The sequence below is a fragment of the Pongo pygmaeus genome, chromosome 4, assembly GCF_028885625.2.
Source record: "Pongo pygmaeus isolate AG05252 chromosome 4, NHGRI_mPonPyg2-v2.0_pri, whole genome shotgun sequence".
Classification (NCBI taxonomy): Eukaryota; Metazoa; Chordata; class Mammalia; order Primates; family Hominidae; genus Pongo; species Pongo pygmaeus.
Genome location: NC_072377.2, coordinates 183713678 through 183729366, shown reverse-complemented (window position 1 = coordinate 183729366; position 15689 = coordinate 183713678). Strand labels below are relative to the sequence as shown.

At 56.8% G+C, this 15689-nt stretch overlaps 1 protein-coding gene across 1 annotated transcript; it reads left to right on the top strand.

The window, feature by feature from the left end:
• Window positions 1-473: 473 nt before the first annotated feature.
• Window positions 474-14914, top strand: GRM6 (glutamate metabotropic receptor 6). The gene is made up of 11 exons (XM_054487671.2): window positions 474-587; window positions 945-1464; window positions 3820-4036; window positions 4344-4479; window positions 5158-5312; window positions 6442-6582; window positions 6676-6876; window positions 8844-8989; window positions 9075-9698; window positions 12557-12868; window positions 13910-14914. The coding sequence occupies exons 2-11, from the start codon at window positions 961-963 to the stop codon at window positions 14105-14107; spliced, it is 2634 nt and encodes an 877-aa protein (XP_054343646.1). The 5' UTR covers window positions 474-587; window positions 945-960; the 3' UTR covers window positions 14108-14914.
• Window positions 14915-15689: the final 775 nt, after the last annotated feature.

Below are 15689 nucleotides of genomic sequence, written 5' to 3'. Positions count from 1 at the left end.
TCCTGGCCCCGTCCTGCCCCTCGCTCCTCCTTCTCTTGCTCGGGCGCTCCCAGCTCAGGCAGCCCCTGCCCCCTGCAGGTTCTGCAAGGAGAAAGCTGGGGAATGCCTTAGGCAACTGCAGTCAAGAGCACCAGTGGCCAGGACAGAGAGAGAGAGACAGAAAAGGGGTCAGAGACAGAGAGATAACGGCAGGGGGAGACAAGAAGGGACAGAGACAGAAAAGATTTCCAAGAAGAGGACAGAGGCAGAAAGCCAGAGACAGAGACTGAGGGACAGAGACCTAGAGGCAGAAGACTGAGATAGAGATGGACAGAGACTATGTGTCAGACACAGCCCCAGAGAGACAGCCAGACAGTCTGAGTCAGACGCAAACCAAAGGCAGGAAAACAGGAAACAGACCCAGAGATTAGGAGAGGGAGGGGAAGGAGATGCGGGGAGAGCCAGCACCGCCACCCCCCACACTCAGGAGGGGTCTCCACCCTCAGAGCGGTCTCTCATCCCTCCCTAGAATCCTTAAATCCTCTCTCGCTCAGGGCCTCCGCCGCATCTGTCACAGACTTGTCCTGAACCGACAGCGGCTGGCGCAGGTGACTGGCTGGGGAGAGAGCCTGGGTGTGCGCTGGGGATGCACCCCGAGGAAGAGGGGCCAAGCTGTCGGGAAGTGGCAGGGCTGGAGGTGTGGAGGCAGTGGCAGGGCTGGAGGGGTGGAGGCAGTGGTCGGGCGGAGGCAGTGGTCGGGCGGGACCCCGGGCAATAGCGTTCAGCGCTTGTAAGAGCGAGACGGAGGCCTGGGCAGGCCGGCTGAGCTAACTCCCCAGAGCCAAAGTGGAAGGCGCGCCCCGAGCTCCTTCTCCCCAGGACCCCGGAGTCCCTCCCCGCGCCCCGAGCCCGCGCTCTCCTTCCCCCGCCTTCAGAGCGTTCCCCGCCCCTCTGTCTCCCCGCAGCCCGCTAGACGAGCCGATGGAGCGGCACCGGAGAGCCCGGGAGCCGCTGCTCGTGGCGCTGCTGCCGCTGGCGTGGTTGGCACAGGCGGGCCTGGCGCGCGCCGCGGGCTCTGTGCGCCTGGCGGGCGGCCTGACGCTGGGCGGCCTGTTCCCGGTGCACGCGCGGGGCGCGGCGGGCCGGGCGTGCGGGCCGCTGAAGAAGGAGCAGGGCGTGCACCGGCTGGAGGCCATGCTGTACGCGCTGGACCGCGTTAACGCCGACCCCGAGCTGCTGCCCGGCGTGCGCCTGGGCGCGCGGCTGCTGGACACCTGCTCGCGGGACACCTACGCGCTGGAGCAGGCGCTGAGCTTCGTGCAGGCGCTGATCCGCGGCCGCGGCGACGGCGAGGAGGTGGGCGTGCGCTGCCCGGGAGGCGTCCCTCCGCTGCGCACCGCGCCCCCCGAGCGCGTCGTGGCCGTCGTGGGCGCCTCGGCCAGCTCCGTCTCCATCATGGTCGCCAACGTGCTGCGCCTGTTTGCGGTGAGGGCCGCGGGGCCGGGCTCGGTGTCCAGCGTCTCTCTCCCGTCCTCGCCCTGGGGTGGCCCAAGTCTCCTTCCTTTACTTCTTCTGGAAGAGTCTCCGTTTTAATCACTCGAATTCACACAGCGTCAAAGAAGCCCCGTCAGTTGGGCCCGAGGCAGGCCTGAATCGGATCCACCCAACCCCTCCAGCCGCCCTTGTCTACCCCGCCCCGCAAGGGCGCCCCTTCCCGGGCGGGTGCCACCTACGCCTCTGGCCGGTTGGCTGGGGAGGGCGGCCTGACTTCAGTCCCCATTTGGCGGCGTGCTCGGGTGCCCTTGTTCTGGGCACACCCCCTGCAACCATACAAGGTGCTCCCGCCCCCTGGACCTGCGGACCGCCCAGTAGTATTTCAACTTTCAGTTTTATTTGGAACCCGGGCCCTTCCTTCTTCCAGAGCAGTAACTGGGACGTGTCCCTGGGCTGCTATGGGGGGTGGATAGGCCGGAAAGGTCTGGTCTTTCTCTTTTTTGATCATTTATTTTCAAAATGTCTGCCTTGAACCCTCCCTCAAGGGGCGTCTGAGAGCGGGGCGGGGCTTTCTCTTCTGAGCGCTGGTCTCCTGCACCCTGCCCTGCGCAGGTGCCCGGGCTGGCCCTGCTCTGTCCTCAAATGTAGGGAACCGTCCCGTGAGGGGCAGCGTGTTCTTTGCAGTCCTAGGGGCCAGCAGAATCGGGATTAGGGGGCTTTGGCATACAAGTTTGGGGTTTTCGATTTGGTCATTCACTGGGGGTTGTGGGACAATTTTTCTGGGGTTTTGTGGCGGGAGGGGCCTGTGTGCATCCGGCTCTCTGTGAAGCAGGAAGGCCTAGCTTCCATCTGCCCAGGGGAGGAACCTCTGTTTCCTGAGAGCTTCTCCGACTCTCCCGGGAGCAGCGTCTGTGTTTGCTCCAGGCGTGCGGGGCTGCTCCCCATCGTCTGCGCACATGAAAGCCCCCATCCTTGTTTCCTCGGATTGGCAGTGTTGATGTGACACCTCCACGCTGGCACCAGACAGGCTGTGTGGCCGCCCAGGGGTTTTTCACCCACCTGTATGTGTCCCCTGCCCTGCCTAGAGCTCTAGTTTCTGTCTCTGTCTTCTAGATGGAATGCAGAGATTCCAGACCCCAAGGCCTTCAGGGGCCCAGATGGGGACTCAGGCGGGCAGGATTCTGTGAGCCCAGGGCCCGCTGCTGCCAGCTCAGCCCAGACTGAGGTTGTGCTGCCCGACTAGAAATGCAAACATTAATAAAAACTGTGCAAAACACAGCCACAGGCAAGATGCTGCAGTTCCTGGTCTGAAAGAACTACATTCATTTCCCAGCCACATGAGCGTGCTGGCAGGCATTTTAAATTAACTTCCCTCAGGAGGTCCAGGGGACATGGGAGGGTTGTTCCCAAACTCAAGTGTCCAGGAGAGCTGGGAGGACCACAGCATTATTCACTGAGCTGTGGCCACTGGGCCTTTCTCGTCTCTTTGTCTCCTCGGTTGTTTCTCTCTCTTTCTCTCTCCTTTTGTTCCTCTCCACCCCCACCTTCCCTCTTTCTCTCTCTCCCTGCCACTCCCGGCTTCCTTTTCATGCTCTCTCTATACTATCCTGCTTCAAACAACCCTGGACCAGCCCCGCTCCCTCCTTCCAGACACTCCCCCTCTCTGGCCTTCACACCAGCTCCTGCTATAGCCCCTCTTGCCCTGGAGCCCCGTAGCCCCCTCTTGGTGGCCTTCTCAGCCCCGTGCCTCCGCCTCCACACTCCCCGGTCAGTTCAGCCTCTGAGCGCTGCTGTTAATCACTCTAATGCATGCAGAGAAACCCAGTTTCCAACAAACCCCATTCCAGGCCAGACATAGCCTTAAATCAAACACCCCCTGCTGCTCCCCTGTCTGCCCTAATCCCTCCTAGGGCTGCCCATCCCTGCAGACCACCCCTTGGTGTGAATCAAGAAATGTGCTTTCCCCTGGGGCTGACTAGGACAGGCGGATGCAGCTGGATGGGCTGCAGGCCCTCTGCTGGGGGGTTCTTGTTCAGGACACACCTTGTACCAGTGTACGTGGCGGTCCTGCCCTCTCCCCAGCCCTGCGTACCTCCCACACGCACGACATTCACGGAATTCTCAGGCCCACTCGCAAAACACAGACCTTGCCCACAGCTTCCTGCCTTTCCAGGTGGCTGCTCCAGCTGGCCCCAGGTCCCCACCCCAACCCTTCCATGCCCCATCTGTGTCCCAGGTCCCTGCCGCACACCTTCTGTGCCCCGTCCATTCCTGGGCCCCCGTTGCCCTCCCTCTCTCCAGTTACTGACCTCCATCCACAGCCCAGCTGTCCGTCCTGCCCCACAGATACCCCAGATCAGCTATGCCTCCACAGCCCCGGAGCTCAGCGACTCCACGCGCTATGACTTCTTCTCCCGGGTGGTGCCACCCGACTCCTACCAGGCGCAGGCCATGGTGGACATCGTGAGAGCGCTGGGATGGAACTACGTGTCCACGCTGGCCTCCGAGGGCAACTATGGCGAAAGCGGGGTTGAGGCCTTCGTTCAGATCTCCCGAGAGGCTGGTGAGCTGGGGGCTCCGAGGCACCAAGGAGTCTACATAGTGTGGGCCCGGGGCCCTCGGGCGGGGCAGAAGCAGAAAGATGGGGAGCCCAGGTCCATGCTGGGCCGAGGTTGCCTGGCTGGTGCTCCATGTGGGCGGGGCTTCTTTCTTTTGGACGACTCAGCCCTGCCTCAGGCTTGGCGGAGGGTGCAGGCCAGACTTCACCCCTGCAGACCCTTCAGCCAGGCTACGCAGTCCTCTGCAGCGGTGGCCAGGTGGGTGTGTGGGTGGGTGTGACAGAAGCTGACTCTGGCACCCCCAACACCCAGGGGGGGTCTGTATTGCCCAGTCTATCAAGATTCCCAGGGAACCAAAGCCAGGACAGTTCAGCAAGGTGATCAGGAGACTCATGGAGACGCCCAATGCCCGGGGCATCATTATCTTCGCCAACGAGGATGACATCAGGTGAGACAGTGGCACAATCACCGGGCTCCTGGGGCTCTCCCTGAGGGTCCCACCCCTCCTCTTGCACATGGCCGCCTTACACACCCTCCCTTCCTCCCTTTCCCCTGCTCCCTGCACCCCGCACCTTCCCTGCTGCTGCCTCTGAGTCTGGTGCCCCCGGCGGCGAAGCAGCCTGGTGTGGGGAGATGCCACAAGCCCAGACTGAATAGCGCACAGAACATGTGTCTGTGTTTACAGCTCCCAGGGGTGTCGGGAGGGACCTGTGGGCAGATCCCAGTGCAGAAAAGGAGCTGTGAGGGAAGGAGCCCAGGGTCCGTACAGAGGCTGCAGACCCCAGCCCGAGACCCACCGGCCCGAGTTCATCTCCAGCCTAGGAGGCTGGGCGTGACGCTGGTGGAGGCATGTGGGGAGGGGGTGGCTTCGAACTGGATTTTCCCCCAAGGAGTCCCTCTGAGCCCCCTGTACAGTGGGTTACAGTGGGCAGAGCAAGTGGGCAGGCCTAGGATCAGAGGAAAGCCCAGGGAAAGTGCCCTAAATGCCTCCAGCCCCGTTTTTCCTGAGAAACAAGGATCTGGTGAGTGATTATAGAGCAGGGGAGATGGATAGAGTGGGAAGGGATGAGGGCCGAGCTGGAGGAGGCTCCCAGGCCCTCCCTCACCCCAGCCCTGCTCCTACCAGGCGGGTCCTGGAGGCAGCTCGCCAGGCCAACCTGACCGGCCACTTCCTGTGGGTCGGCTCAGACAGCTGGGGAGCCAAGACCTCGCCCATCTTTAGCCTGGAGGACGTGGCCGTCGGGGCCATCACCATCCTGCCCAAAAGGGCCTCCATCGACGGTGAGTCCAGGGGCACTGCATCCACCACCCCATGCGTCTCCCCAGCACCCCCTCTTGTGGATGCCCATTTTCTGCATCTGTGTAATTGGTGCCGTAATCCAGATCCCTTCTCAGATCCCCAGATCCTATGATTCTGATAATCTGTGGACACGTCCCTCCAAGCAGTGCTTGACTGGGATGGTGTGCGAGGAAAAGCACGCTCCACTCACTGGACGGGGAGGAATTGTTGGTTTTTTGGGTTTTTTTCTTAATTTAGTGCCTGTATTTCTAGTGCTGCCAAAGACATTCTAATCTGAGGGTGAGGGTGGGAGGGAGAGAAACCAAGGATACGTAATATACCATCCTGGTGATCAGAGTGATGAGGCCCTTGCACCCCCAGTCCCACCTGTGGATCTGGATGAATCCAGCAGGAACAGATGGCTCACTTTACAATAGGATTGTTCATTTTCCCCAAGGCTGGACTGAGGACACCTTGATGACATCCTTCAGGGCTATTTTATGAAACACAGACCCTGGAAAGGCTGAGTCCTGGCTGCTAGGGCCTCTTAGCCTTAGGGTGATATACACCATCACACCTTTTATTTCAGCTACGTTGCATTTGGGTGCAGGTGGCAGCCTGGACTGAGAGTAGTTTTAGCGATAAAGGCATCTCATCGCAAGACATGAGGTCTGAGAATTGGCGACTTTAGGCGTGGGGCAGTGAGTGAATGATGCTCTCCAAGCCCTGGGCTCTGTCCATTCCTTTGTTCCACCATTCCCTATGGTTGCCTTGGGTCTTCCTGCTTATGGTCTCATAGTCACAAGATGGCTGCTGAGGCTCCACCCTTTACATCTTCACAGCAGCATCCTAACAGGAAAGAAGGAGTAGGGATAAAAGTCTTTCAAATGGTGAGGCTCTGAGTTTGCATCAGCATTTAAATGCTACCCTGGAACCTCCAGTTGGCTCTGAGTCCACCAATCAGAACTTGGTCACCTGGCCACTCCTAGCTCACCTGGCCACTCCTAGCACACCTGGCCACACCTAGCTCACCTGGCCACTCCTAGCTAAAAGTGAGCAAGTGGCAGAGACACAGGAGAAACATAGCTGGCTCAAGTCAGCGCCACCCTCCCCCTTCTTCCCTCTCTGTAGGATTTGACCAGTACTTCATGACTCGATCCCTGGAGAACAACCGCAGGAACATCTGGTTCGCCGAGTTCTGGGAAGAGAATTTTAACTGCAAACTGACCAGCTCAGGTACCCAGTCAGACGATTCCACCCGCAAATGCACAGGTGAGAGCTGCCCAGGGTGGTGAGGGGGAAGGCGGGAGGCCGGGTTGGGTGCATGGGGACCGGGCACACTTTCTCTGGGCATCCCTAGGACAGGCGAGGAACGCATCGGCCGGGACTCCACGTACGAGCAGGAGGGCAAGGTGCAGTTTGTGATCGATGCGGTGTACGCCATTGCCCATGCCCTCCACAGCATGCACCAGGCGCTCTGCCCTGGGCACACAGGCCTGTGCCCGGCGATGGAACCCACTGATGGGCGGACGCTTCTGCAGTACATTCGAGCTGTCCGCTTCAATGGTGAGTGGGTGCCTGCACCCCTGCAGCAGTGAAGGGCAGCTGGGGGGCTGGATTTGTCTGTGAGGCCTGGGACGACCTCAGGGTGGAAGGGCTGGGAGAGGCTGAGTGGTCTAATGGGGGCGCCTGGGGCTGAGTGCCAAAGACATGAGACAAGTTCTGGTCCCCACTTTTTAACACTGCTCCTTCCCCAGGCTTCAGTGTTCCCTGCGCTGGTTTGCACATTTCAGATGCTGGAGAGCTTCTCTGATCCCTTCTGCCAGGAACCCTCAGTGGGTCACACCACACTCCCCTCCACTGCGCAGAGCTTGAGGGCATCTGGACCCTGGGGGTGCACGTGGGGCACAGTTAAGACTGCATGGGGCGCCTACCCAGGGACATGCCGCCCACTCTGAGTCATGCGCTGGGCACAGGCGTGGGTCTGACCTGTCCCTTAGCACCAAGCTTGGTGTGTGGTCAGGGCTCAAAATTGTGTCTTCTGAGAAGACCCCAGTGGACTCAAGCTCTGTCCATGGTTTGTGGAGAGATGACTTTCTGTTCAATTACTATCCTTTACACAATTCAAAACTCTGCTCTTCTGCTAAACACTCACTCACCACCTTCTCTCCGCCATGCTCTCTGCTAATCAATTCAACTTAATATGACTCCAGAGCAGCTCTGCAGGCTGGTGGAACAAGCTTGTAAGAAAAATAGAGCTCATTGTTCAAGTCATTCTAATTTCATACTATCACTCAGACCTCCCTCCATGTCTGAACTCATCCTCTCGCCTGGACAGTGAAACTTTTTTCATTTTTAATTGTGATAAAATGCATATAATATAAAATGTATCACCTTAACCATTTTTTAAGTGTAGAGTTCAGTGATATTAAATACATTCAGTCTGGGCGCGATGGCTCTCTCCTATAATCTGAGCACTTTGGGAGGCCGAGACAGGTGGATCACTTGAGGTCAGGAGTTCGAGACCAGCCTGGCCAACATGGTGAAACCCGGTCTCTACTAAAAATACAAAAATTAGCTGGGCATGGTGGCGGGTGCCTGTAATCCCTGCTACTCGGGAGTCTGAGACAGGAGAATTGCTTGAACCCGGGAGGCGGAGGTTGCAGTGAGCTGGGATTGTGCCACTGTACTCCAGCCTTGGCGACAGAGTGAGACTCTGTCTCAAAATAAATAAATAAATAAATAAATAAATAAATAGAAATTCACAATGTTATGCAACCATCACCACCATCTATCCGCAGACCTCTTCATCTATGAAACCATAATTCTGTATGCATTAAACACTTCCCCATCCCCTCCTCCCGCCAGCATCTGCAACCACCGTTCCACGGCCCCTCTCTATGAATTGTCTACCCTCGGTACCTCCTGTGGTGGAATCAGACACTGTTTGCCCATGTGTGACTGGCTTGTTTCACTGAGCATCATGTCCTCAAGGTCCATCTATTTTATAGCATGGTCAGAACTGCCTTCCTTCTGAAGGCTGAATTGCATCCCATTGTATGAATGGGCCCCATCGTGTTCGTCCATTCTTCTGTCAGTGGACACTCGGGTTGCTTTCATCTTATGGCTATGTGAATAATGCTGCTGTGAACGTGTCTGTACAAGCATTTCTTTGCCACCCTGCTTTCTAGTCTTTTGGGTATCTACCCGGGAGTGGAATTGCTGGGTCATGTGTTTAATTTTTTGAGGAGGCTCCATACTGTTTTCTGCAGCGGCTGCAGCCTTTTCCAACCCACCGTGCACAAGGGTTCCGATTTCTCTGCACACTCACAACACTTGTTGTTTTCTGGTTCTTGGATAGAAGCCATCCCAATGGGTGAAGGGGGATCTCCCTGCAGCTTGGATTTGCACATCCCTTATGAGCAGTGATGTTTGTTAAGCTCCTCCTTTCTCCTGCTGGTCCTTGGGGCCTCGCCAGGAGGCCAGCTCTGCTGGGCTGGAGGACCAACAAGGATGACAGGCTCTCTCTCCAGGCAGCGCAGGAACCCCTGTGATGTTCAACGAGAACGGAGATGCGCCTGGGCGGTACGACATCTTCCAGTACCAGGCGACCAATGGCAGTGCCAGCAGTGGCGGGTACCAGGCAGTGGGCCAGTGGGCAGAGACCCTCAGACTGGATGTGAGTGTGCAGACCGAGCCCCGGGTGGGCATGGGTCCAGGATCCCGGAGGCAGAGGCCCCCAACCTGTGTTTTGTGCGTCCCAGGTGGAGGCCCTGCAGTGGTCTGGCGACCCCCACGAGGTGCCCTCGTCTCTGTGCAGCCTGCCCTGCGGGCCGGGGGAGCGGAAGAAGATGGTGAAGGGCGTCCCCTGCTGTTGGCACTGCGAGGCCTGTGACGGGTACCGCTTCCAGGTGGACGAGTTCACATGCGAGGCCTGTCCTGGGGACATGAGGCCCACGCCCAACCACACGGGCTGCCGCCCCACACCTGTGGTGCGCCTGAGCTGGTCCTCCCCCTGGGCAGCCCCGCCGCTCCTCCTGGCCGTGCTGGGCATCATGGCCACTACTACGGTGGTGACCGCCTTCGTGCGGCACAACAACACGCCCATCGTCCGGGCCTCGGGCCGAGAGCTCAGCTACGTCCTCCTCACTGGCATCTTCCTCATCTACGCCATCACCTTCCTCATGGTGGCTGAGCCTGGGGCCGCGGTCTGTGCTGCCCGCAGGCTCTTCCTGGGCCTGGGCACGACCCTCAGCTACTCTGCCCTGCTCACCAAGACCAACCGTATCTACCGCATCTTTGAGCAGGGCAAGCGCTCGGTCACACCCCCTCCCTTCATCAGCCCCACCTCGCAGCTGGTCATCACCTTCAGCCTCACCTCCCTGCAGGTGGGTCCGTAGGCTCCCGAGGGCCAGGGCAGGGAGGGGGACTGTCCAACTTAACAAAGCAGAAGAGGCCAGGCACAGTGGCACACGCCTGTAATCCCAGCACTTTGGGAGGCTGAGGTGGGTGGATCACCTGAGTCCAGGAGTTTAAGACCAGCCTAGGCAACATGGCATGACCCTGTCTGTGTCTGCAAAAAAATATGAAAATTAGCCAGGCATGGTGGTGTGTGCCTGTAGTCCTAGCTACTTGGGAGGCTGAGATAGGAGGATCCCTTTAGCCCAAGAGTTGAAGGTTGCTGTGAGCCAAGATTGCACCACTGCAATCCAGCTTGGGCGTCAGAATGAGACCCTGTCTCAAAACAAAAAAGAGAAATGCTGTTTTTAGAGTCACTCTTTTCTATTTTGGTTCCTGTGGGGTGTTTTTTTTTTTTTTTTTTTTTTTTGAGACGGAGTCTTGCTCTGTCGCCCAGGCTGGAGTGCAGTGGCACGATCTTGGCTCACTGCAAGCTCCACCTCCCGGGTTCACGCCATTCTCTTGCCTCAGCCTCCTGAGTAGCTGGGACTACAGGTGCCCGCCACCACACCCGGCTAATTTTTTGTATTTTTAGTAGAGATGGGGTTTCACAGTGTTAGCCAGGATGGTCTTGAACTCCTGACCTCGTGATATGCCCACCTCGGCCTCCCAAAGTGCTGGAGCCCCTCCCCTCCTGTGACAGCAGCTCAGTTAGGGCCACCATCTCCCCTGCTGGGTCCTTGAAGGAAAACAGGGCAGTAAGGTGGGGAGTGTGGGCCTCCAGCGATCTTTCTGTACAACAATGAAGTTATTTTCATAAAGCAAGCATGCTCTTCCACAATTTGACTCACATATGGAAATAGGACAAAGAGTTATCTGACCGGTTTTCCTGTTTCCACAAGGGACTCTCTGCTGCCCTGTTCATTGGGGCAGTGTGGATGAGAGGCACAGGGTCCAACATTTTACTGTGGAGTGGAGCATCGAATTCCATCCAGTGGCCAGTGTTTCGTGCTGGCCATTAAATCGTGGAGCTCCTTTGGGGGATTTTCCTAAGACAGTAAAGTTATCACAGCCTTGGAGACAACTCCTGGAGTCTGGGGCGCCCTGGATGTTTTCTGTGTGAAGAGTACGAGAGACAGATGGCTTGGGGAGGGTGACCTGGTGTGACACTGCAGGGCCAGCTGGGTTCTCAGGGCCAGGTGGAGATGGCCTCAGTGCAAACACCTGCTCACCAGTTTGGGCATGGCACTGTCCACTCCTGGCGAGCCCCTTCTCTATTGGTTCCACACACGCCACGTGCCTCAGGTCATGCAGTTCTCCATGACTAGGAGGTGCTCCCGTCTGCCTCCACATAACAGGGCCTGAGTGTCCCCTGGTCAGGTCCAGGGTCTCCCTGTGCCGCACATCCTGAGAAGGTGCCCTCTACGTCCCGGCCTGAGGTGCTCCATGCTCCCCCACCCCCAGGTGGAGATGCTTAGACCCCATTGGGGACCCCCAGCTCTCCTCCCCAGCCTCAGTCGTTGCCCGCCCCACACTGTACCCTCTTTTCCAGATACAAGGGATCTTTAAAAAAACACAAGCCTACAACTGGGCTAGGTGTTTTTGCCATGACTACCACATCATGACGGGCTGTGAAATGGCATCTCACTGTGGTTTTAACTTGCCTGCACTTAGTACCAGTGCGCCAGCCATGGGGCTTTCCTCTCCTGGGCTCAGCCTGTTCCTGTCCTTTGCTCATTTGCTGTTATTTTGCAGGAGTCCGTTCCCAGTGAGGCGTGCTCGCGCGCTCTCCGCTCCACGGGCTGCGGCATCTGTGGGACATTTTGGTTGTTACTGCTGTGCAGCCCTGGACTTGCGTTTTTGTTTCTCATGAGCAACTTTTTTTTTTTCCCACCTGGAGCCTTGTTCTAGTAGGAACTTCCAAACTTATTTTGGAAGTTGGTCTCGATCTCCTGACCTCGTGATCCACTTATTTGGAAGGTCCTTTGTTCAGGGGTCTGCTGCCTTTGGGAGAAGCACAAAAAGCTGCTGCTTCTGGGTGGGAAGATGACTGCAAAGCATCCCTTCCAGTAGGATCACATGGCCCTGCTCCAGGTGCTCGGCATGGCACTGGCATGCAGGCTGGATTCCAGCTCCACTCCCCGCCCCCAATCAGGCACTCTCGTACAGTGAACAACCTGCACAAACGTGTGGGGCAGCCCTTCCAGGGTCCCGCCTTTATGCAGGTGGCTTCGTTCCTGTTCCCTAGCTTTCCTTGGCTCGAGGTTGTGTTTCCTGTCATGTGAGGGAGTGGTAACTCATCTCCTCCCTGTGAGGGCCTGCACAGACTCCAATACTCCTCAGCATCAGCTCCCATTCCTGCTCCTCCCCACTGAGTGCTCCTTTGTTTCTCTTGCCTGTGGTGTGCCCTTATTTTGAAGCTCACTACACGTGAGGAGGCTAGAGAGGTGATGCGAGTAGGGCCTCAGTTCCAGAGCTTCCGGCCACAGCCGTCTACCTTGAAGGGGTGCAGTAAATGGCATTGGTAATGGCTAGAATACAGGAAGAGGACACCAAGCTGCCCCTTATGCACACTGCACTGATGTTGCCAACATACACGGGCAGCACAGCCCTTCTCCGCAGCTGCCAGGTCGCAGGCCTTTGGACGGACCCCTCTTGGGCTGCCCCTCCCTGGGCTGCCATCCCCTCTTCTCCACTGAGTGCTCCTGAGAGCTACCACGAAGAGGTGGAGCATCCCCTCCATAGGCCAGAGCCTCAAGGGGATCCTGACCTGCAGGGGCCTCTGTCAGGGCTGGAATGGATTTGTCCCTGGAAAGTGCTGTGTCTGATGCAGTGTTGGCTCCTGCAGGTGGTGGGGGTGATAGCATGGCTGGGGGCCCGGCCCCCACACAGTGTGATTGACTATGAGGAGCAGCGGACGGTGGACCCCGAGCAGGCCAGAGGGGTGCTCAAGTGCGACATGTCGGATCTGTCTCTCATCGGCTGCCTGGGCTACAGCCTCCTGCTCATGGTCACGTGCACAGTGTACGCCATCAAGGCCCGTGGCGTGCCGGAGACCTTCAACGAGGCCAAGCCCATCGGCTTCACCATGTACACCACCTGCATCATCTGGCTGGCATTCGTGCCCATCTTCTTTGGCACTGCCCAGTCAGCTGAAAAGGTAATGAGGTCCCCAGGAGGTCTCGCTGCCTGTTTCCTGCCTGTCCGGCTGGTTGATTCATTCATGAGATTAAATGCTTGTTCGTGCTTTTGTTTATCCCATATCCGGCTGCTTGTTCATTCACTCATTCTCTTCTTACTTTGTTCATTCATTCGCTTAGCCAAGCTTCTAACCCCTCTTCTTAACTTCCACTCTTCTTTTTTTTTTTAATCATTTTCATTTCTTTGAGAGATATTGCCTCACTCTGTCACCCAGTTACAGTTAGCTTGTTTTTTTTAATTCAAGTTCTTCATATGCTTTTTTTTTTTTTTTTTTGAGACAGAGTCTCACTCTGTTGCCCAGGCTTGAGTGTAATCTTTGTAATCTTGGCTCACTGCAAGCTCCGCCTCCTGGGTCAAGTGATTCTCCTGCCTCAGCTTCCCGCGTAGCTGGGAATACAGGTGCCTGCCACCACGCCTGGGCAATTTTTGTAATTTTAGTAGAGATGGGGTTTCACCATATTGGTCAGGCTGGTCTCAAATTCTTGACCTCAGGTGACCCATATGCCTCGGCCTCCCAAAGTGCTGGGATGACAGGTGTGAGCCACTGAGCCCAACCTTCATGTGCTTTATAACTGCCAACCCAGTAATACGTCAGCCCATTGCTGCATCATTTATTCACGTAGGCAGCAGAATATTTTATGCATGTGTCATCCATTTATTTGCCCATCTGCTCCTGAATTCTGTCTCTGCCCGTTTATTCATTTGTATGTATTTGAAACATGCTCATTCGCTGACATACTCTGGCTCCCACTTCCCCAGGTGTCTCTCTCTGTTAATAACCCCTCCTCACCCCTCCCTCCTGCCCACACCAGAGCTGCATGGAGGCTGCCTGCCCCTCAGGTGCCGGGGCCTCTGCTCATACTGTTGTCCTGGTCTAAGTGCTCATTCCCAGTTCCCCAGCTGAAACAGACTCAGCTCCAGAGTATGTGGTGAGGACTGTGTGGGGCCGGGCAGGGAGAGCAGGGCTGAGTCCCATCTGGTCCCCTCTTCCATGGCCTAGATCTACATCCAGACAACCACGCTAACCGTGTCCTTGAGTCTGAGTGCATCGGTGTCCCTCGGCATGCTCTACGTACCCAAAACCTACGTCATCCTGTTCCATCCAGAGCAGAATGTGCAGAAGCGAAAGCGGAGCCTCAAGGCCACCTCCACGGTGGCAGCCCCACCCAAGGGCGAGGATGCAGAGGACCACAAGTAGCAGGGCAGGTGGGAACGGGACTGCTCGCTGCCTCTCCTTTCTTCCTCTTGCCTCACGGTGGAAGCTATATAGAGCCCGGGTCCACAGTGAACAGTCAGAGGCAGGGAGTTCGCGAAGACCACGCTCCGCATCGGTGGGGCTGGCCTTGAGAAGGAACTGGACCCAGCTCTGTCCCGATTCCAGCATGTGAGCTTCATGCTTCCTCACCACAGACCAGACTCGCTACCCATGGTGGGAAACAGCCACCGAGAAGGTTCTAGCTCTAGAGAGGGACTAAACTTATTCTCTCATCCGAAGTCCAAAGAGGATGATGAAGCCCTGGGCTTTGCCTGGTTTGAGGGAGACTTCCTCCCCTCAGTCAACCCCCATAACCTGGGGATTGGGCAGTGTGGAAGAACGTGCAGACCCCAGAATGAAACATGGGGTTGGAGTGGAGGAGAAGCTGTCTCAGCAAGAGGAGACCTGGGGCTATGCATCTGGACGGAGGCACTCAGGCCTGGGTAGGATTCCTCTGGCATGGAGGGAGAGACCCTGGGTGAGACCCCTGTGAGCATGGGAAGGGCCTGCAGTGGGCGCAGGAGTGAGCTGAGGAACTGGGGTGTGCCCCCATGAGATTCCCAATGCCATGGGCTTTCCCCCCATCCCCCTGGGATTGGGCAAGGTCAGACGTAGAGTACAGCTGTTTTCCTCCCCTGTGCGTACTCCCTTAAATCACCCCCAAACCTTGGCCAGGCATGGTGGCTCACACCTGTAATCCCAGCACTTTGGGAGGCCAAGGCAGGTGGATCACCTGAGATCAGGAGTTCGAGACCAGCCTGGCCAATGTGGTGAAACCCTGTCTCTACTAAAAATACAAAAATTAGCCAGGCGTGATGGTGGGTGCCTGTAGTCCCAGCTACTTGGGAGGCTGAGGCAGGAGAATCGCTTGAACCTGGGAGGTGGAGGTTGCAGTGAGCTGAGATTGTGCCACTGCATTCCAGCCTGGGTGACAGAGCGAGACTCTGTCTCAAAAAAAAAAAAAAAAAAACACCAAAAAACCTCCCAAACCTGAAGAAATTCAGATACACGTGTGTAGTGTTAATGATGTGAGAACAAGGAGCAGGGTTGTATTTGTGTTGTGTTCGGGTTGGGGATGGGTTTAGGAGCTCCAGGTTGGGAGCAGTGACAGAGAGTCATGGCCGTGGTGAGGGTGAATCCCAAGTGGGTGGCTCAGGACGGGTATGGAAACCCTTCATTCCCCATAGGTACTGGGAGGTCCATTTGCAAGCTGAGCACCAGGCCTGCGGGGGAAGAGGCTTGGGCTGCAGAGGCCCGCACATTTTCATTGATAGTTTTTACAGAAAGCTTGGTTTAAGTTACGGAATTTTGTGTTCCTGGGAATAGAATTTACATTTGTTAAATTGACCACTGTTTCAGATCAGTATACATTCTCTAGTCTGTGATGTCTGGAGCTAGTTTTGAGGGTGAACCACTCTTTATCCAACATACAAACTTTCCCGTACAGCTTCTCTGGTGCGCAGTTGGTTTTGAGCTTGGGACTAGGTGTTTCTGCAGGTTTTAAGTAATTAATTTAAAAGCTTCT